The sequence below is a fragment of the Lacerta agilis genome, chromosome 1 (genome assembly GCF_009819535.1).
Source record: "Lacerta agilis isolate rLacAgi1 chromosome 1, rLacAgi1.pri, whole genome shotgun sequence".
NCBI lineage: Eukaryota > Metazoa > Chordata > Lepidosauria > Squamata > Lacertidae > Lacerta > Lacerta agilis.
In genome coordinates, this window is record NC_046312.1 from 58,143,073 (window position 1) to 58,166,850 (window position 23,778).

The 23,778-nt window shown below is 39.3% G+C and overlaps 1 protein-coding gene across 1 annotated transcript in view; it reads left to right on the forward strand.

Moving 5' to 3' along the window:
• The window catches only part of PRMT3 (protein arginine methyltransferase 3), a 58,451-nt gene that overhangs the window by 17,016 nt on the left and 17,657 nt on the right, over nt 1-23,778 (forward strand). The window contains 5 exon segments of the mRNA XM_033150847.1: nt 1,516-1,637; nt 3,347-3,446; nt 9,570-9,648; nt 18,714-18,901; nt 22,548-22,634. Of these exon segments, the coding sequence (XP_033006738.1) occupies nt 1,516-1,637; nt 3,347-3,446; nt 9,570-9,648; nt 18,714-18,901; nt 22,548-22,634 (576 nt within the window).

Sequence of the window (23,778 nt, forward strand, 5' to 3'; positions counted from 1 at the left end):
CTCTCATGATTCTTGATGCAGTGTCTATCATCAGCTACCATTAGCTGTTGTAAAAAACAAACATAAGGGATTGAATGAGATATCGTGCTATATATTGATACATGATGTATTTATATTTATAATGGAGTATCTAAAGAACAAAGCAGTGTATAAGCAGGAAGATAAACTAGCCAGACAGTTAAGAGTGCTGCGGTCATAATGCCTAACCTAAATATCTAGGTACTTCTTCAGATCTTTTTAAATCTACATTTGGAAGTTCACTTCTGTAAGCAAACTGCTGCTTTATGCCTATCCCAAATGATCTTACTCTCTGATTTTTTGTGATTATTTTTTTTTAAAAAACCCTCATCATAGCGTTTGCTATTCAGATTGGAAATCTCTGGTGAAAAATCACTGGAGGGTCTATAATGAAAAAAAGCTGACAGGCCTTTAATTACAGACCTGTAAATGGCACCACTGGAATACAGTCAGAGCCCTCCATCAGATGTTGGCAGTCTGAATAATGACCTGGTGGCTGAACACTTGTGTGTCCAGTTATCTGGGCATCTGTCTTGTATCCCCCCCCCCCAATTCTCGCCAATTCAACTTGTTTTCAAATGAATATAGGTGGGTGTTCTGTGGGAGGAATTCAGTGTTGTGCTCTTCTAATCGCTTCACCAGAGCAAGCATTTCTCCTTTGCCAGGCAGAACAATCCTCCCTCTCCTACATGTTATTCTGGGGGTTCTTCTGGCTCTCCAGAGCATATTTGGGGGCGGCACATGGGAGGTAAGCCCCATTGCACTAGCAGGAGCCCTTACACTGGTTTCTCCTAATGTGCCAGGTTAGTTGAATTTAGGCCTGTGTGTGCACATGCACATACGTATGTATGATACATACACACGTTAACTCAGTAGTGGACCACATATTCTACATAGATGGTTTGAATTTATCATAGGGATGATATACCGGTACTTTAATTATACTGTCCCAGTATGTTGGACAAGTAACATTCTTACCCAGCTGCACTGTGGTGCTGGCATCGTTAATTTTGAATGTTTTGGAATTGCAACGACATTTCAGGGGCACCATAAGTATATTATTTGCCTGGGGGTTGTGTGGGTTCAACCTGTGAGACACTGAGATGTGTTTTTTGAATTTTGTTTAATGCCAAGTTCAGATTTCTCAGTATATCTTGCGACACTCTACAAAAATTGTTTCATTAGCCGCATGCAACCTGTGAAGTGAAGAACCTGTAGATGTCTGAATGTTGCTAGACTACAATCTCATTAATCCCTGACTTCTGTCCATGCTGGATGGGGCTGATGGGAGTTGGGAGTCCACTTGGAGGAGTACAGGTTCTCTATCTCTGCTATGAGGTGTATTCTTTGCTCTCCTGAGAATTTAATCCATTGTGTTTCTTATTTACTTTTTACTGGAAACTTGCAAACTTTCACAGATAGGTTTTGGGGCTCCATTATAATGGCTTTGTAGCATCGCCAAGTATTGCCACAATAATTCTTTCTTTCTTCTGTTAGATTGTCCTGGATGTTGGTTGTGGAACTGGAATCCTCTCCATGTTTGCAGCCAAAGCAGGTGCAAAGAAGGTGATAGGAGTAGACCAGTCTGAAATTATCTATCAAGCTATGGACATCATTAGGTAAGAGAATTTTAGAAACTTGAATTCCCTGTGTTAACATTCTTCACTATGTACACTCCTATTGTTGGGTGCCCATCTGCATTTAAGAGTGTGACACTCTATATTTTTAAGTAACATTAATTTCCCCCTGTACAGTGGTACCTCTACTTACGAGCGTGATCCGTTTCGGGGTGCTGTTCGCACCCCAAAAAGTCCATAAGTAGAGCCCCACTACTGCGTTTGCACGAAGCGCACAGATCGCTTCTGTGCATACACGTGCTGCGAACCCGGAAGTAAATAATTCCGGGTTTGCTGTGTTTGTAACCTGAAAAGCCGCAACGTGAAACAAACATAACACGAGGTATGACTGTACATTGCCTGGCTTACTGGCAAGGGATGCTGTTGCATAGTTCATTTTTTGTACTGTCAGCAAAGCCTTTATTTAAAATCACCACTAAGTCATTGGCAGCAAATTATGGGATCCAGGGACATGGCCCAATGTTTAGGAGCCTCTAGCATTCACTGTTAATGAGGAAAGGCAAACAAAATTTGCTCCTAAAGTGGCAATTAATTTTTTCAGATGCTGTTCAAATTGGCGGCTTTGAGCACATTACATGATGTGTGCAATACCTACCTCTATCATGGAACTGCAGTTTCTACAAAGAGCAGTTATTTAGGCTTATCCTTTTTTTATGAAGTGCTGCAGGCAGATGTTGCATTAAGAAACTGCCATTTGGACTAATTTTTTATCCCTTCATTATGGAGTACAGGAAGACCTTGCTGCTACACTTGGTATCTGAGATAATTATGAAAATACCTGTCAGCGCAACAGTTTTGGAGTTGTTTGATTTGCATGCCATGGTAGGGGCAAAGGGGGGTTTAAAAGAACTAATCTTATGACAGTGATGAATGGTTTCTAGGAGTACCCAGTGAACAGTTGCTCTAAGGTTACATCTGCTGATCGTAAAACTATTTCATTTGTCTCTAATTCACATTAAAACAATTTGTAAGAGTCTTGTTACAGACTTTCAGAGTAGCTGTCACAGCCACCCATTTTGAATACATAGTATGCATTCAGACAATCTTATCTTGGCTTAAGTTGAGATATATGAGTGCACCTTCTTTGCCTCCATTGAGACACCATACTTTCCCTATTGTGTTTGTGAGTGAACAAGCCAAGAAGTATTCAATCCATACTGGGAAACTCTGGTTAATGGCTTCAGAACAAGCCACAATATGAAGCCATTGTTAAATTGTTTTCCTATCCTGGCTTGTTCCAGGGCTGTTGGCCATGATTTTCTAGTTCAAACTGAGGATTTCCTGGAATGTCTGCTTAAGCTGAGATGTGATTGGCAGTGAACGTTGGTCAATCCCCATTGATCAGTAATCAGTCACCAGATCCCCATTGATCAGTAATCAGTCACCAGAGGCCAAAGTGCCTTGAGTGCCGCCATGATTGTACTTTAATTTACATGGAGGGCAGAGACTGGGTTCATAGTTCTACGTGTACAGTCCCCCTGTCATTGTTCACTTATGTCATTGGCTATGTGTAAAATAAATCATTTTGATATCTCACGTGGTAAAAAGTCCATTGCTAAATTCCTGAGCATCATCACTTCTGTTTCCCCCCCTCATCGTTCTTTTGTGGGTCTGTTAGGGTAATGCTGTTATTGGAGCACTTGTGAATCTTGACCAGAAGGCGTGTAACATTCTCGACGTTGTGCTTGCAGACTCAATGGACTGGGAGATACTATTTCTTTGATCAAAGGAAGAATTGAAGAAGTTGATTTGCCCGTTGACAAAGTGGATGTTGTCATATCCGAGTGGATGGTGCGTGCACAAATACGTTCTCTTAGATTTTATCAGCAATACTTGATCTGATTTTTGTGTACTTTGTCCTTGTGTGTTTAAATTATATATATTGTCAGATGTCTTGGCATTATGTGTAGGTATGCCAAGGGGAGGGCATTACTGTGGAGGCAGTAATGCTTCTGAAGGCCAGGAGTCAAGAGTACTCTTCTGCTCCTCTCCTGCCTGGCCAGTGTGAAAATAGGATGCTGGACCAGATAAGCCATTGGCATAATCCAGCAAAATAGTCTTATGTTCTTAATGAACAGCCAATATTTTAATTGTTCATATGTGTTCAGCTTCTACTTACACAAATTAGCCTGAGAAACTGATGCAAATGATGTGTGATTTTTTATTTTTTTTTTGGTAAAACAATCCAGGAAGTGTGGCTTTGTGAACCCACACACAAATTCATGTTCTAGAGTTTTTTATTAGTAACTGAAGTATCCAACTTTAACATGACATGACGGTGTATCTTTCAAATCGCCGCATTTCCATAACACAACGCATAATGCAGTGTAAAAGGAACACTAGAAACCAGGACAGAAGTGCTGTGATTGGGGTGGGGTGGATACCAAATTGCATCATAGTTGTTCCATATAACTTTCTGGTTTGAACAGCCTGATAATTGTAATTGTGATGGCGTATACATCTGGAAAAACTTCTCGGAAATAGAAATAGTTGGTCAGTGTTAGAAAAAGAAGTCTTGCTATTTTTATAGCTCTATTTGGGCATCAGATCAGCTTCTCTAATGGTATTACAGCATGGAAATTTGAGACTTGCAAAAATCCAAATATCCTTGGAAAAATAGAGAGACTTGTGGTAACAGGCAATGTTCTGATCCACTTATTTGAGGAAAATATTCCTTCAAAACAGTGGAATGAAGGTGTGCATCATAATGAAAAGGTCAGAAGTATTTTGGGGGGTGGGGTGGGGTGGAGAAGATCTACTTGCTTCCTTCAAACTTAAAAGTTAATGAATGAATAGTTACTTGCCAGCAAATGTATTTATGTTTCTTGGATGGCTAGCAGCCCTGTGATGATAAATATTGTAGGCTGATTCCATTTTTCATACCATACATAATTTATGGAAGTCTAATAAAAACGTACATGACCTACTTTAAAACCTAATACCATTTGAAGACACTGTGTTGATATACTCCAGTAGAGCTTTCCTGCGGAAATGTAGGGAGTATGGCTGCTTTTTGAACATAGGATTAGACACCTGCTTGTGTATTTGATTATTAACTGTTTCACTTCTGTGCTATTCTAGCTTTTCTGTTTTACTTAAATACTCCTGTTGTACACTTGCACTTGAATATACATCCTTTGTTTGCTGGCAAGATCTCAGTGATTGTGTTCAGATGTACTGCTAAATGTTGGTTTAGCGCTATCCTCCTCTCTAGTTCATGCACTCTCTCTACCCTCATGGCCAAGAGGAGAAGTTTGGAAGCTTTTGCTACTACTTTTAGCTAACTGCAGCCTGTTACCTCCAAACCAGAAAACGTTGTTTAACACTATCTGTGATTGGTCTCATAACCCATGGTTTGAAGCAGGCTTCTTAAGAAATTGACCACAGTTGGTTTTGAACTTTGTTTTCTGGTTTGAAGGAAGCAACAAGCCATAGCTAAGCAAAATCTGAACTTTTCTGAACTGTACTGGGAAGAGTGCAGGAACCTTGAAAGGAAGAAAGACTTTGTGTACATAGCACTAAACTATGGTATAGCTTTTTGTCTGTCTTGGTGCTAACAGAGGTACTTTAAAGATCTTAAGTTGCTTGTACTGCATGTGAGAATCTATACAACACAAACCTTTTTGGATGAAATCCTTTCCACAATTATTTGGGAATTAGTCCTGTTGGAAATACGTAGGACTTTTTACACGCAAAGGATTGTACCGTTAAGCAGCCATATTAGCAAATGAACAATAATGTTAAAAATCTGCTGCTTTTAGAATACACTGCAACAGTACTGTTAGGAGGACAGATATGAAATAATTGGGGCTAATGCTGTAGCAATAGTTTCAAAGGCTCTACTTGTGCACTAAAATGGCATTTAGAAGCATGTGGAAGTGTTTACACACAATGCGTATATTTTTGTGCTAGTTGGAAGCTAAGAAATGTGTCCTGGGTATCGTTCATATTGCTGGAGCAGCGGACTATATATCTTAGGTGAGCAGGCTTTGTGAACAAGGCTGCTTTGTATGCAGTCAGAATTGTGCTTCTGTTCCCTCGAGGTACAGAATTTTAAGAGGTAATGCTGTTTTACAGTAATTAGGGTAATTCTACATTCAGTAGTTAACTGAAATGAGAACGGCTGTGCAATATGCTGGTGCTAGTTTTTCAGAACATTCATTTTATCAGTTGAGGGAGATGATTCCATGTGTATGTACACCTGGGAGGAAGCTTTTCAGCACAGGCTTCACATTTCATCCCATGTCTAGATTCCTTAAACGTTCCTACTGGAAATAATGAGTACAGATAGCAGAACAAGCAGAATGCCTTAGGGTAATGGGCTGATTCTCTCCCCCCCCCCAATTTTTTTTATCATGCTAGTCTTGAAAGGGGAGACTTTACCTTTGGAAGCATGTTGTAGAATCTAGGACAGTTTGCACCTATGTTTGATGCATCACTCAGGAGGGCATAGAGTTGGCAGTGTCCAGGACTATTGTCATATTTGAGGTAGACCTCCTCAAGCAAGTTTTCCAGTGGCAGAGGGGTAGGCAGTGCCAGACAGCAACAGGGATGGGCAGTGGCACTTCTCCATCCTCTTGGTAAACCTTCAGTCCAGCCCGACAACGAGAACTACTGTACAAGACATAAGAACATAACCAAAGACCTGCTGGATCAGATGAAATGATAGCTATCCAGCATCCTATTTCCCACAATGTCCAAACAGATGCCAGTGGGAAGCCCACAAGGAGAAGGGCAAATAGGGCTCTACCACTGTTACTCCCAGCAACCAAGCATTCAAAAACTTGATACCTCTGGTCCTGGAGCTCCAAATAGCCATCAACTGCATCTTTGTTTCCTCAGAGTGTATGTGGCCTTTGAGGCAGTTGCTGTCTTTTAAGATGGTGATGACTAACTTAGTCCTTCAGCTAATAGCCAGGGAAGATGGGAATTAGTTCAACATCATCTGGATGGGCGCAGGAGGACCACCCCTGCTTTAAGAGTAGCATATATTTCCCTCGGCCCATGGGGTGACGAAGAGTCGGACACAACTGAACAACAACAACAATATTTCCCTCATGGCTTTTGTTATCACTGCAGCATTTTTTCAACTAGGATGGAGGTGGGGAACCTGAAGTTTTTGGACCCCAACTCCCATCAGCCCCAACACAGTATATCAGTGGTCAGGAATGAAGGGAGTTGGAGTCCAGCAACTATCTAGAGGGCCATGGGTTCCCCATCCCTGAACTCGGAACAGATAAGCAGGAGGAGTATGGTAAAACTAATTGAAACTGATTTGAACTAAATAGTCCTTTGGATGTGGATTTCTGATATAGGCAGTGTTAAAATGATGACCTTCAATATATTTCAGCTTCTGATAATGTAGGGTGTCACTAGCTTCTTTTGAGAGATGCAATTTCTTGCAAATTGTTATAGCCTACTTCAATTTTGCCTATTGTGTCTTTTATGACACGAGCGTTCATTTGAAGGAAGAGGCTTTCCTTCCTTGAAAAAAGCCCCCCCCCCCCATTTAAAAGTCAAATTGGGCGCAGTAACCTTTTTTCCCACCAGCCAGGACAGTCTAATTTGTATAGAACAATATATAACTACAGGAATACACCTCAAACAATCCTTTTTATTGCTTACAATAGTGTGCTTCTATAAAGAGAAAATGATTTCTCCTTTTTAGTTCATCTGATAGGATGATATTCTGCTAAGTCACACATCATAACTTACATCCATAGATTTCATTGGCTCTACTGGAATAGGAATGAGTTGAATATCACCCAGAGTGAACATGTCAATTGCATGCCATGGTTCTGCTGCTCACCTAAGTCATTAATATTCTGCTCACACATCTGTGCAGTACAGAACCCTTTGCTGTAATTAATTTTGAAGGTGCTAATGCGAGGTTTTTATTTTTATTTTTTTAAATCCTGAACCGTGTCAGTGTAGAAGCAGGAGAGTCCCTGAGTATCATAGGAGAAAACGTCAGGTATAATTCTCTTTCCAGATGGCACCCCTACAGGTGAAGCAGCAGTCTGTGAAATTACATTCTAAATTATACCAGAGATGAGCACCACACATAGAGCAATGCATTCAGAGATTAGTAATAAATGACTTGATTCAATATGAGGAATAGTTTGTTAGTGAGATGCAGGGATGTGATATTGCATGAGAAGTAAAACTTGCAGGAACAAATGCCAGTGAGAGAACACAATGTTTATTGAAAACCAGCATAGCAGTAGTTTGACTCACCTTTTCATACAGCACCTGACAGCATAAAAACATTGTGCTGCAGCCAGTAGTGGTTCTAGACTAGTGGGTAAAGATCAGTAGGTGATCTGAGAGGCCAAAAATATATGTGGTGGGAGAGATGGCGGTTCATTACCCCTGCCATAGATTATAACAATAAAAGTCAGAATCAATTTTTTTTAAAAAAACCAAAAACAAATGAGCAACAAAAGATCTCTCAATGCAATAACCATAAAACCTGTCATTTAACCAATTAAAGATCATTTGTGCTTGTGTACATTCTTGCTGGGTTGGATAAAGTGATGCACATTTGGTCAAAAATCCTATTTTTGCATATATGCTCATATTGTATGAACTGATGGTGACTGAACAGGAATGAGATCTTGGAAATGTAGAGGATAGCTTCATGAAGATGTAGATCTGGATCATTAGGAAAGGGATTGAAAATAAAAGAGCCAGTACTGATGCCATTACACAAACCTATGGTGTAAATAAGTTCTGATCACCTCACCTGAAAATCATAGAATAATAGAGTTTGCAGGGATCCTGGGGGTCATCTAGTCCAACTCCCTGCAATGCAGGAATCTCAACATGCCGTCTCCCATCTATACCAACCCCTGCTTAGCTTTGCCAATGTGCAAGCAGTTTTATTGCTGCACTGAGTGAGTACTGTGGAGCTGAAAAGGGCAACCAAAATGATCAAGAAGAGGATTGAATAGCTTCTCTACAACATATGGGGCTCTTTCATTTAAAGGAAAATTGGGGGGGGGGAGAGACACAGGAGACATGATTAGAGGGATTTAAGATGATGCCTGGCATAGAGAAAGTAGATAGGGATAACTTTTTCTTTCTCTCCCATGATCCTAGAACTCTAGGACATTCAATGGTGTTGATTATCTGAATATTCAGTGTGTAGTTACTATGGAATTTGCTTCCATGAGAGGCAGTGGTTGCCCGATGGCTTTAAAACAGGATTAGACAAATTCATGCCTACTAATGGCTGTGTTCTATCTCCACTTTTAGAGCTGCTATGCCTCTGACTGCTAGCTCAGTTGTTGGGAATAACTCGTGGGAAGAGCAGCGCTGCACACAAGTCCTCCTTGCAGGCTTCCCTCAGGCAATCTGGTTGGCCACTGTAAGAACAGAATGCTGGACTAGATGAGCCTTTTGGTCTCATCCAGCAGGGCTGTTCCTACACTAGCTGAGGGCTAGTGTTTGCGCTCTGCAGCAAGTAATACTTTCTGACAGCATAAACATCGTGCACACTCACAGTCCTCTAACTTACCACTTTTGGGGGAACAAGAGGGAACATATACTGAGCCTCTGTTCTGCAAAGGCAGGGAATCTCTTCAGAGACCTACAATTTTACTGCAATTTGGAATGTGGATGGGAAAACCAACTAACGGCAATAGTAGTGGAAATTTATTTCACAACACTGCATATTACACAGCACTAATGTCTGTTAAAGTGCTTGTGGAAGTAATTGTTAAACTACAGCAGGCATCTGCAATAGAGTAGAGAATAGAATAACTTTCAAAGGATCCTCCAGTACTTGCTGTTTGAAAAACAAATTTTAAACTGAAAAAATGTATTCAAGCATGGAACTTGATTAAATTGATATGTAGCACTGTCTCCTTTTCAATGTGGTGCTTTTTTCTCTCCTTCCTCTCATTTTCCCAGGGTTATTTCCTTCTCTTTGAGTCAATGCTGGATTCTGTCATTTATGCAAGGGACAAGTACCTGGCAGAAGGAGGCTCAGGTTAGTTCTGGAATTCTAATAAATAATCAAGCTCTGGGGAAACCTAAAAGATTTAGATTCTGCTATGCATGACTAAGAAAGTTCTTACCTGCGATGAAAAATGTTTCCATTAGCGGAAGCTCCAAGGCATTCATTTCATTGTAAGGGTAATACAAAAGCATTAATGGGATACTTGGGCCTTAAATGAAATAGCGTTTTCAAGAACACTTTGACTTCTTAAAGATATTGAAGTATGAACCTTGAAAGTTTATTTTTTTTAAATCAGTAAATAACACGGCAATAAGGTAGTCAGAAATTGAGCATCGAAATAGCTGCATTTATCTAACTCAGCTGGATAGCTGACTAATCTGACTAATTTCTAGAAGTTCATTAATATATTGGCTATGCTGAGCATGTAATGGTTTAGCACTCCTCCCATACATTTGGGAGGAGTTTGGCAGTGTTTGTTTCACTTTTACTGAAGCTTGGTTTGTGATTGTCTGAAGCAGTATACCTCTGAATACCAGTTGCGTGCACAAAGTTGTGGACTAGAAGAAACTTTGGCCTGATCCAGCCTGGTTCTATTTCACAAACCAACTCTAGTAACTTCAAACCATGGTTTATGAAGCTGGCTTGTTAAATTTGCCAGAGTTCATTCTAAACTAGGATCCCTGGTTAAAGCATAACTAGTGAAACTAAACTCATACAAAGCCTAGTCTTCCAAACATGTGTGAGAGAGTGTCAGGAGAATAATGTATGCAATCTCTGTACTTAGGTTGTGCTCATAGCAGCTCATCCACAGGACACTAAACTGCTTTTATCATTGCAAGTAGCTACTGTATGACTACAGAAGCCCACTTTGTCCTTTGTTTGAAAGGATGACACCATTTACCATGTTGATTAGTTGCCAGGGCTAAGAAAGAAGTAGAGGAGCACTAGGGATCTCAGACCTGGTAATCTGCTTTGGTTATCTTTTCCATTCATAAAACAGTCTTGTGTGCCTTAAAAGTGCCACATAATACTCTTGTTGCTCTTGCTGTGAGAGGCTAACACTGTGACCCCTCTGGAAGTTCACTTGTTTGAATAAAGACCCGATTTTCTTTCTGTGGTGTATTCAAGGAAGTGGGAACAAGAGATGGTTGTGTGGTGTGGTGTTGCTGTTTTATGTATCTCTTTAATTCTGAGTTTGTGTTTACCTTTTTATGCCACCCTGGAAATGGAAATATGAATTAATACATACGTATGCAGGGTTTTTGTTCTAAATAGCACATTGCTACAGAATCGCCTGCTGCAGTCATATAATAAATTTGATAAATTATAGAAACCTAGGCATTCCATTCCGTAGCAATAGTAATTTATGGGTGTTCTAATATATTTCTTCCCTTCTAATTTTTAGAGTCCCATGCATTCATCACATTTTATTTTACTCTAGTCTTTTTTCAGTGCCTAATATACAGGCTTTTATGAAATTGAAATCTGAGTATATTTTAGATTTTGTTCTTTTTTCCTGTACACTTCTCCAGAACTCCAAAAAAGCTGTTTGTTGGAAAACCAGTCTCTGTAGCAATGATAAGAGGTGATAAACATTGGCAGTGCTTGTTTCATGCTGCAAAACCACTGGCTAGCTTTCTCTTCCTTTATCTATAGAAACAGTTCTAAACAAGCTGAAATTCTGACCTGTGAGTTTCTCCTTTGAAATACCTACATTCCCTACTGCTGTTTCAACTGTTCTTCTCCATGACTAGGTCAAGGACTCAGGCAGAATTTTATGCCCTTTCAAGTTGGAGCAAACACCTGTTTGAGTTGTTTCTTGGTGGGAAATTGGTTTTGTATTAGAGACCTGATAAGCACTTGGATATAGTTTGGCCCAAACCAAAACCCACTTCATAGGTATTTTCATTGCTTACAGAGTTAGATTGTGGAATATCTAATTCTGACTTTCTGCAATAGGAATTGTTGAGTCATCTGTGCTCACTGATCCACCTACTAGCAATGTGCACAGCTGGATGGCTTAATTAAAAATGGTGCTTAGCCAGGGGAAATATTTTCAAGGCAGACTGCAGCATTTAAAGAATCCTGGGAATTTGGACCTTTGCCCGTCTTGTAGTATTATAAAGCTGCCAGATATTGCTGCTTCATGTTTTATATTTGGCATGTCTGTGTCCAAAATAAGAGAGTTGCTCTTTTACTCTACTGTCAAACCATGGGAAATATTAGTGGGGAAAGCACTGTGTCTGTAACTAAGCGCAGAGGGGAAATAGTAATTTGAGTTGCTTGAGAGAAACACGGATAGTACAACAGGTTGAGGTTCAATAAAATTGAATTATTTTCTACAGCCTGCTTTCTTTTCCTCTTGAGTGAAATACCAGGTATATAGTTTTGCAGAGCCTGAAGAAAACAATCCTTTACTCGAGTTGCAAATGGTACAGCTGTGCATTTTTAAGTTTTTCCACCTCCAGTTCTTACTGCAAAGCGCTAAGCCAGTGCAGCCAGGAAATTAACATGTTGTCAAGACATGATTAGGCAACTGGCAGCTTAAGAAGCAAATCTGGCATTTTGTAGTGGTGGTGTCATTTCACAGCCCCAGTGGGCTGTTCCTATTTGTCAGTGGAGCTGTAGGAGAAGGAGGTGGTTGCATTCACAGAGGACTTAGATTGAGTGTGTGCTGCTGTTCTATGTGTCCTCTTTTTGTTCTTCTACTTTTCAAGCAGGCAAGTGATAAGTATAGCTTTAGGAAGGGGGATATTGCTGGGCCAGCATAAGGAAGATTATCTCTGTCCCCTTGGATATCTGCCAATGCAGTGTAGAATGATGTAAATTGGTTGGTAAGAAACATGTTCCCTCTTCTAGTGAACTGAAAAACTGTTGGTTTTTCTGTTCAGTAGAAATCTAAAAATAGTGGAATGGATATACTCTTTTGAGTATAGTCTGGGTATTACCGATTGTCTGGTAGGATATTTGTGAGCTGTTATTGATATAGGTTAATTAGAAATGATATTGCCGATGTCTCAGTATTTGATGCAACAATTTTTACGACTGCATTTTTGGATTATACAAATGCTTGTGATGCATAGTGTGATATGAGTCAACAGAATTTCTATACAGGGAATTAATAGATTTAATAGAATTTGTTAGAGATGTCAAAAAACAGGAAAGAAGGCCTGTCAGTTTATAGTGAAGCAGGACTTCAAGAAATCCATTATCCTAAGTGACTAAGAAAGTGGTTGACTGGTTTTAGGAAGTCACTTGAGTTGAAGTAGTTTCCTGTAGCATAGAGGGAAATGGTAGCAGATCTTTGGGAAAGGATAAGTAAATACACTATGGATTGATAATTCAAATGACATTCAGGTGTGGCTAGAAAACAGTTCTACGCTGCCAGACCTTCAATTTTATTATGAAGTGGCTTGTTTGTGTTGGCTAAGGGAATGGATTATATTGAAAAATGCTCACATTTTAGATTTGGAAGGCCATGATATTAAATTCAGCTGACATGCATGTCTTTGGTATGGGAAAGCTAAAATCTATAAGAGTTATATGAACCATATTATTAGGAGGAATTTGTACTGAGTGGGAGAAATATAAAAACTTGTTGGAAGGAAAAACACTCCTATGATTATTGCCAACTGAAGCAATTACAATCAAGAGAATCAACATGGATAGACAGTGGGCATCCTATAGATACCGGTACTTGCTAGATTTCACAGGGAATAAACCCAAATTGAAACCTGTAGAAGAACTAAGAAGCCATGTTACTGACTGGTTACAGTATTATCAACTTTATATATTTAAATTAGATAAGAAAAAATGTTTTTTTAGACCAAAGCTCACAATTTGAAAGCGTTATTGCAGAATAAGGAAAAACTATTGTCTAAAATGTACAAACATTTATTGGAATGGGAAACAAAAGATGAGCTGGTTAAAGCCTCGGTGACCCACTGGGCAATTGATATAGGGTATAATACAGAACTAAACCTCTGGGAGAATCTTTGGCAGAAAGACTTGAAATTCACAGCATGCTATACGTTGAAAGAGAACTACAAGAAAATGATTCATAGATGGTATCCAACCACAAGTAGATGAGCTAATACAGTATGTATAAATTGGAATCAGATTTGTGTTGGAAATGTAAAGAAATAGAAGGAACTTTTTCATATTTGGTGGGCATGCAAAATACAGTGGTGCCTCACAAGACGAAATTAATTCGTTCCGCAAGACTTTTCGTCTTGCGAGGCACCGTTTCCCATAGGAACGCATTAAAATTTAATTAATGTGTTCCTATGGGGGGGAAAGTCCAGGGGCCCCTCCCGACTGGCACCGGAGCCGCGCCGCGTTTTAAGGCTGCTGTTCACTCGCTGCAGCCTTAAAACGCGGTGCGGTGGGGAGGGGAGCCGCCGGATTGGCCCCCCTCCCCACAGGCCCCGGAGCCGCGCAGCGACGCGTTTTAAAGCTGCAGCGAGCGAACAGCAGCGCTGCTGTTCGCCCGCTGCAGCTTTAAAAAGGCTTACCTTTTGGCTCCAGTCGGGAGGGGTGTTGTCCGCGTTGTGTCCGTCATCTTGGATTGACTGCGCATGTCTGAGTTGATCCAAGATGGCGGATGTGACGCGGACAACACCCCTCCCCACTGCAGCCAAAAGGTAAGCCTTTTTAAAGCTGTAGCGAGCGAACTGCAGCGCTGCTGTTTGCTCGCTGCAGCCTTAAAACGCGGCGCTGGGGCCGGTGGGGAGGGGGGCCGATCCGACGGCCCCCTTCCCCGCCGGCACCGCGTTTTAAGGCTGCAGCGAGCGAACAGCAGCGCTGCTGTTCGCTTGCTGCAGCCTTAAAACGCGGTGCCGCGCGGCTCCGGTGCCGGCTTACAGTGGTACCTCGCCAGACGAATTCGTCTCACGAGTCAACTAAAAACTCGCAAAACCCTTTCGTTTTGTGAGTTTTTCGTTGTGCGAGGCATTCGTCTTGCGGGGTACCACTGTAGTTAAAGAATATTGGGAAATGATATATAATGAGATGGGAGGAAATGTTTAAAACAAGGTTCCCCCCAAAACCAGAGGCGTTTTTGTTAGGAATGGTGCAGACAGAGGTAGCCTACACAGGTCTCCGAAAAACTTATTTATTTATGCAACAATGGCGGCTCAGATTTTGTTAGCCCAACAATGTAAGGTGAGGGAGGTTCCTAGTAAGGAAGATTGACAACTTAAGATGTTAGAATATGCAGAGTTATCAGGTCTAACAAGTAAAATAAGAGAGCAAGAAGAACAGATATTTAAAGAGGAGTGGAATTTTTTGCTGAGTATGTAGAAAATATGTACGCCATTGAAAACGTTCACAGTATTAAGGCAAACTCAACAGTGTAATATATTGCAATGGAATATAAGATTGGAGAACTGAATTAGATGGATATACAATATATGCAGGAATGGTGGCTATTTTAAAAGAACCTTGGAAGGGGAGGGAGGGAAGTCATTGAATGTATGGTTATAATGAAAGATGTTCATTTTGAAATGCATAAACTGAAAATGTAATAAAAATTATTTTAAAAAGAAAACAGTTCTTCACTTTGGGGACAGAAAAGATTGATGAGTGAAAATAGATGTTAAGCACTTAATATTTATACTCCTTTCTCACTCCCAATAAAATACATTAATAGTTCTCTAGCCTGATAGTCCAGTTCATTTAGCAGTATTTTAAACAGAACTCTTACACCTTCAGGCGTTTGTATCTGATGCTCTAATGCCAACTAGTTTAGAAGGTTAATGGAGGCTTTATAGATGGTTTCATTTGTTTCTCCATAAATCAGCCAGCAGGTGGGGTTGAAACAGCAGAACGTCCACAGTAGATGCAATTTACTTTTGCATCATGTGTAGCAACAGACCGATAATTCTGTCAGACACCATTGAGATAAAAATATGCTACATTAATTTTAGGATGGAACTTTTTCAAGAGTTAGACTAGAGGTCCAGTAACCTCCTTGCCTGATGGAAGGAAAGATGGAGATTTGTAATGAATATGCTTTGATATAGTGTAGTGTGTGGTATTATAATCTATGGGATTTGACACTACAACAGTGTATGTGTGTGCAACCTGATTAATGGGAGTGGTACCGGCATGGCTTCTTTTTATTTTTGTTATTGTTAGTTATTAATGGCCTTCCATATATCTAGGCCATGTACAAAATAAAATAAAAACTAAAAGCAGGTAAAACACAAAAAGGTGTATCATTTTTTTAAAAAAAGTTTTTCTTCATAGCCCTTTAATTTCTGTATCTCATTTCTGTTCTCCAAGACATAAGCATAGGCTGCCTTCAAACTGAAAAGAGAGGAAGAAATGCCTAGAAACTTCTCAAACGGTAAATGTGGCCAAAATAGTGAAAGTTCTGCCAAAACAGAATATGTTGGAGCTGGGGAACATGATATTCAAAATGCATGTCAGCTATGCATGCATTTATCAACTTTCTTTGTTCAATACAATGCCACTAGCTTAACTGTACAGCTCATTTAGCAGAATTTTAAATACGACACTTCCTCCTTTGGGCAGTTGTAGCTCGTGAGCTATTTTGCCAACTAGTTTAAAACAGTTGTTCACAGTACCTTTCATCATAGTGCTTAATATATTCCAGAGAAGTTAAAAGTTTACATTGCACCTTTGAGGTAAAATAGATACTGCAACCTTAGTGTACAAGCTGTGCTGGGTGAAGAATATTTAGGTTTCAGCAGCATGTACAGCAGATTTGTGCAACTTTATTAAGGCCCCAGAACATAGAAAGAAAAGTATGAATACTTCCCACCTGTGTTTCTGTGATCATCTTTTTGCTACCGCTTTAACTTAGCCAAGTGCTAATCATTTATTCCAGTCATGGTTTCATTTGACTTAACTTTGTTGTCACAGTGTGGGCTAATGGTTGGTTGCTGTGTCATCTTCTACCTCAAGTTTTCCAAAAGCCTGATCCCTAAAATAGGGGGCTTTCAGGCTGGAGCTGAAAGTATTATATGAGAAAGGTGATTGGTTATATTTGCTTTTCCACCTTCAAATGATAATCATTTACAGCTATGCCTCTAGCCCTGCAGTTACTACGATCTTACCCTTTTAATGTCCTTACATTTGTAAGGCATTGCTGAGGGATAAAAGATTTCCCATCTTGCTTTGCTCCCTGTGTGAGCTGTTACTAATGACAAATGATTTTGGGGCAGTGAGTCGAGAAGGACACAGATGACAAACCTATGAATTTCTAAAGTGCGCTTCTCTAAGAGATGTCTGATCAGCAGTTTAATATTACGTCTGGTGAGAAATAATTCAATCAGATTAAAAACTAAGTAATGGAATATGTATGAAATAAAAGGTTCTTGCATAGGAGTGGTTTTCCTTTCGTAAGTAGCATGGGGTTTAAAGAAACCAAAATGACCCATCACGGAAGTGGATTATTCAAAATATGTTGGCTCCCTTTCCTATTGTGTTTTTAGATGGGTAAGATAAATAATAATTTTAATTTTTCTTGGGGTGGATCTTTTCTGCTAAAGACAATTTTTAAAAAGCAAGCTTTTCATGGAAACATTGTAAAACTGTAACGAGCATCTAAATAATGGCCTGGATGCCATAAGCCACAAGCAGAGAAAGCTGCATGCCTACTGCTGAACTGAATTCTCATAGTTGGCTGTCAAGCAAGACGTGTGTTGATGAATGGGTGGACCGAGTGGCAGTGTTGAAGCAGGATCACCAACCTTGTATGAAATGGGGTATACTGGGCTGCACTTAAAGGGGTGGGAATTAGGAAAAGGTGAGGTATCCCATGTTGTGCTAATAGAACTGCCTCAGCTCACATAAATAAATGGAAAAATCTACAGTTTCTATTGGACGTTAATGTCTTGGTGTTACGTTTTTCTTCACTTTATGCTTGCAAAGTACTTTCTTGAAAATAGTACTTCTTGGATTTAATCTAATAAACTGCACAATTCAAAACAAGAAGTGCTGATGTAAGTTTTCTGTGGCTAATGTGTTTCTTGGTCAGGAGCATTAAGGGCACAGACCAGATCACAGCTTCTGAGCATGCGTATTGTGGTCTGATTTGTACCCTTAACGCTCTGTTTGGTTTTGTGACCCAGGGACGCGTTGGCCACAGTGGGCATGAATTGGAGCAGAGTTTGGCTGCTTTCCTTTTCAACAGCTGCTATTTAAGTAGGCTTCCATCTGAATAAAATTGTTTAGTGTAGCTGCTGAACAAGAAACACAAAGAAATTCTGGCGCATATGTTTAATTGGTGCTTGCATACTTTTTGGTCCACTCCACTTGCCTGTTGCATTTTAATTTTTGTAACTAGCCTTCAGTTTCATGTCTCTTTTAAAAGCTGGATATACAAAGAACAGCAGAATTAAATTCATCCTAGTTCGGATTTTTATACATACAAAGCAGAACATCATCTGATAGGCCTCATTTGTTTGGTCGTTATGTTATCTAAAATATGAATGTTAAAAAAGGGTGGTATATTTGTTAAACGTTGCCCTGCTTTTTGGATGATTTAGGCATTTTTCATTGCTAGGGAGATTACAATATAAATCAGATAAAATCATCACTCCATTACCTTCCTCTGCTAATGTGGTAACACATTTCTGGTGCCACTTGGTGAGTTTTCCTGTGTTCCCCTGCTTACCAAATACAGCACTGTCGTTTTGGAAAGAGCTCCTTGACTTAACAGTGCTTTGTCTACTGTAGCACAGAGATACTGCTGATAGTCCAGGAACAAGCCTAATATATAGCAAGGGAAGACCTCCAAAAAAATAAAAATCAGCAATATTGTCTGAAACAGCAGTCACTGTATACTCCATGTGCCCATTTATGTGACAGCTGTCATGTATGTAGAGCCATTTATCTGTCTTAGGTTCTGCTTATCACCACTTCCCCCAGTTGTTGCCATGCCTTTGTTTCTACCAAGACAACAACAATGAATCCCATGAAATTGATTTTTTTTTAAAAAAAAAATAGGTCTGTTTCTGCTTGTGGTAAATTTCCTCATATATTTCAAATTAAAGTCAATGCTAAGATAAAAGGGAACTTGTACCATTGTTTGTTGTCAATAAATTATTTGCAATGTCTCTTTGCAGTATATCCTGACATCTGCACCATCAGCCTGGTGGCTGTCAGTGACCTGAAGAAGCATGCAGACAGGTTAGCTTTCTGGGATGATGTGTATGGCTTCAACATGTCCTGCATGAAGAAGGCTGTCATTCCAGAAGCTGTTGTGGAAGTGTTAGATTCAGGCACATTTATATCTGAAGCTTGTGTTATCAAGGTACTGTAACAAATAATGTAAATTTCAAGAAAGGAATGTATCATTATTAACCCAGTGCAGTATGTAAGCTGTTCTTATACAGAATATGTTTTGTTTCCCCCTGGCTATTCAGTGTTAATAAAATAGGGAGTCCATGATACTAATATTTTGGAATTTGCGCACATCTTTATGGATTTTGCAGCCTTCTCGTAGTAGTTTTTCTCTCTTCTTTCCCACCACAAAACTAATAAAGGCAGAAATAAAACAAGGAGATGTAATGGCTACCTGCCCATTATTCATTCAACATCTATTGACTCTATATGTCAAAAGTGATGTGCAGTTCTCTGTTGGTTCCATCTGGAACCTGTTAAATGTCTCAAGAGGCTGTCTTTAAAACTTAACTCAAAATTTCTGCTTCTCTCCCCACCTGGTCATGCTCTGTCTCTGGTATACTTAATTACAGGCTTTGGAGCTGCATTAATTATATTGTAATTAATTATGCTATAATTATTAGTTTGATTGTTTGCTAAAATCCTTGACTATTTGCACATTCAATGTTATGAACAAAGTCTGAGTGCTAAAGAGTATTTTCATTTCATTTATTACACCTTTCCTCAAAGGACTTCAGAGTGACATACATAATTTTTCCTCACAATACCCTGAGAGTTGGACTGGGCTGAGAGACAATGACTGACTGATCTGAACCCTGGTCTTCAGGTCCTAGTGCAACACTAACAAGTAGGCCTATACTACACCATTAATGGCAGGAGAAACGAGATGATTGGTTAAGAAGTATATTGTTTTCCATGTAAACATATATTGTAGCACCTCTGTAGATAAACATTATATGTGAAAATCACACAAACATTGCTGCATGTACACCACTTAGGTGTGCTTAACTGAAGCAGTTGGGGGAAATTTCCTTTCTAATCCCCTTCCCTTTTTAACTGTTGTCTGAAAAGGCAATCTTATTTTTTCAAAAGAACAACATTGTTGCTGTGTGAAATTGATTGTGTTCAATGTTCTGATAATGTACATCCCTAGACCAATGGCCTCACGTTGCCCCCTCCCATCTAGAGCACAATAGGCTACGCTCCTCTTAAAAAGAGAGAATATTTATTACACAAAATTATTCAATCACAATTTTAATTTGTAACACCTCCCTCTAAATGTTGTATAGTGGTACCTTGGTCCGTTCCAAAACCAAGGCGCGCTTTCCCATAGAAAGTAATGCAAAATGGATTAATCTGTTCCAGACAACCCCTAAAACAGCAATTTAACATGAATTTTGCTATCTAACGAGACCGTTGATGCATAAAATGAAAGCAATAAACAATGTACTGCAGTCACACATTCATTCAATCAATCAATCAGTAGCTGAACTGGGTTCCACACAGTCACAAAAACAAAACAAAAAAGCCACCACAAAAACAAAAATGCAAAATAAATAACAAAAACAATACTCAAAACAGAAGTGTGGCACTCAAAACAGAGCACATTTGGCTTCCCAAAATGGTTCGCAAATCGGAACACTTAATTCCGGGTTTGCAGTGTTTGGGTTCCAAGTTGTTTGAGTACCAAGGTGTTTGAGAACCAAGTTACCACTGTATAATAGCCCTCATTGCCTTAGATTTGTTCTGGAGAAAAATAGGGATCCTGTAGTTCAGGCTCCCTGTGCATCTCTAACAGATTTAAGAGAGTGACAAGCCTGTTTTGGTTATGACTACTTTGAGATGCTGCTGTTGCTTAACAACCTACTTTTACATAACAGGCTGGAAAATAATTGCTTGAGTGGAATTGATAGATAAAACTTCCAAATAAGTCTTTAAATGTCGACTATCCATTTTTCCGTATAACATGTAGTAAAATTAATGAATTCACCAAGAATGTCATCCTGAGTAAACAACCAAAATCAATAATTGTTCCATAAAGCTGATGATTTTCAAATATTGAGGAAATTATAAAAAAAATGTACCTAGTTAATCATAAGATGACTAAGAATGTATACGTTTCACCTCTGAATCTGGCATTTATTATCCTGAGTAATGGTTTTGTCATACTCCATTCAGCCTCATGAAAATCTGACAGCTTCTGTGTAAAATTTTGACTTTTGTGTATTTTAAAGGGATTTCTTTTCTGTAGGATGAGCAGTTACTAATAGTCCTATTCAGTAACCTCTTTGTTTAGAAAAATCACATCCCAGTTTCAAGAATTTCTCATAAGGCATCAAAAATAATATAAAGTTGAGCAAACGTGTAGCAGTAATGTATTAAACGTTCCAGAGTAACACAGAAAATCATACAAAATAGTCATAGATATAATAGTGTGAACCAGCAACTGATAAAACATACAGCTAGCCCAAGATTACTAAAGTAGTCAACAGGAAACAAGCCCATATATGAGCCTTTCTTTAAAAAAATATGCAAGCCTTCAGACATTTCCAAGAACTCTGTAGTGTTGTGGCCTGACAGTCCAGTTGGCAATGAATTCCACAGCTGTGGGGCTGCCACAAAGAATGCTCTCAGCTTTGTAGCCACTGGATTTCACCACTCCTGATGGACAAACAAGAATGGCTGAGCAACAGAAGGTGTTTAAAATGTCCCTCATTGGCTGACATGATTATGACACCATAGCTCTGCAGTATTCTTTTGTTTGTCATTTCCAAGGTTAGTAAAATGATGGAGTTGCCTTTCATATCCCTAGCATTACCTAGGATAGGGAACATACATTATATTTGCACATTATTCAATTGGCCATGATGGGTTAAAGAAATTACAGACATATGTGCCAATTTGAATTTTTAACAAAAGGAGGTGGTGTGTATGAGTGAGATGTCCAGTCATAAATGGACTTGTGAGTTCTGCTGGGAGCCCAGTTGCTGTTCACAAGTCTTTTTCAAATAAAATAAATAAGTATCCAAATAAAAGGATGGGTGCACAACAAATATGTGTGAAAACACTCTGTGGGAATTTGTAGGGATTAAAGCTAGAATGTTGTAGTAAATCTCAGGATTGTGCCTCACCTTAATTTGATTTTCAGGTGCCCTATTATTAGGACTGATGATGGCATATATAAGACTCATCAAGCCATGAAATATGCTAATCCTTCCACCTTCAGCTTAGAATTGCTTTACGTGTGATATAACTTCAATACATATCAGTTTTATATAGGAACTTGTATGTACTTCACATGGAGATCTCATTTTGCTGCCGCTTAGGATTTCACATGTAAGCCTGTTTTTTTCTGAATGGAAGCATTATCCCTGTGAGAAACATAACTGTATTAAAAAAGCATCCCAGCAATTTTAACTTTCTGGTCGTAAGCTGAAGAGTCTAACTGCATCCAAGTGAGACTTTGTAGTCCTACCCCCAGTTCATCTTCTGCAAACAGCATTGCAAGCAACTTTTTAACCTTAAGAGTTTCATTTATCATGTGCTTTTAGAAGACTGCAGTTATAAAGCCAGTGGGAGTCCTGAGCTTGCACTAAGAGACTAACCTTTCCAGTTTTTTGCCATATACACCTGGTACGCAACTAGTTTCCATGTAGGTTGCTTTTGAGAATAAGTTTTATTTCAGGTCTATTATACAGAGATGATTAAAACAGTCCATAGATTCCACTCAGATACTTCTGCTTTGTTCTCACACAAGACTTTGCACTTTCTTGCAGCGGATAGATTGCCATGTTGTATCGGTTTCAGAACTGAATTTTTCATCAGACTTCACTCTGAGAGTTACAAAGACTTCAGTGTGTACGGTAAATATTTTAATTCAGCATTTCTGGGGGTTTGATTGCTGCGCTTTTGAAACCTTTGGTCAAAGCCTTCATTTGCAAACTAGCTAGCTATCGACCATGGCTACGGGATTACATGTTGGCAATACCTGGTAGCCATTGGTGTGTTGCAATCTTGTCAAGCAGTGTCTCCCATCTTGTATAATGTGTTCCTTACACCAGCAGTTATGCCATTCCTCTTAAGTCCTCTCTCTCTTCAGGGCCAGCCATGTAGAACGTTATTCCCCCCTTTATTCCTGATGTAGATCTTCAGTCAACCCTTCTTCGCTGGCAGAAGAGAGGCACCAATTTGTGGTTGCCTCGGGTACCAAAGTGTCTTGGGCTGTCCCTGTTTCTCTTACATATATCTCTCTTTCTTTCTTTTTACATTTTAATACTTTTTAACTCTTTTTCCTGTGTAAGCTTGTTTCACCATTCCTTCCTTTCCACTTGTCACAAGCTTATCTGCTATCTCCTTTTAAAATTTCATCCTCCACCTACCTTCTGAACTCTTTGTGAGCTCTTTCATATGGAGTATCTCCCTTTCTCACTGTGAATTGTACTTTTTACACCCGCTTTTCCAGTAAAGCAGTTTCTACATATTGCCTTCACATATATCATTGCTTGTATCTTCCTGTTTATTGGTATGGGTTTGGGGTATGGGTTGTAACTTCATTTTCGAACCAAAGTGTGTGTATTTGTTGCTTTTTATATACACTTGCTTTCTCTAGCCTTAAAAATATAGTGATATAGGTGAAATGTTTGGTTTGGAAGTTTCTAGTTTTGGATCAAAGATTTGTGGTGTTGCGCAAAAAAAAACCCAAAACACTTTGTCAAGTATTGCGTACTTCATCATGTAAGATTATTGACACCTTATGACCAGAATTTCCACTCCTTTTGTGATGGAGTATAGCAGTTTAGTTAGAGGCTGACAGTCCATCCATCACATCAGGCTGCCTAACCTTGCAGTAAATGAACAATAAATCCATTATATGTATTGGAGATTTTGAAGATGGTTTAAAAGTGTATTTCTTCAGCTGGACAAATATTCACCTTTGATTTTCTGTATGTAGAATTTTAGTTTGGCTTAAGATACTAGAATAAAGGTTTAATGTCATAACATTTTTGC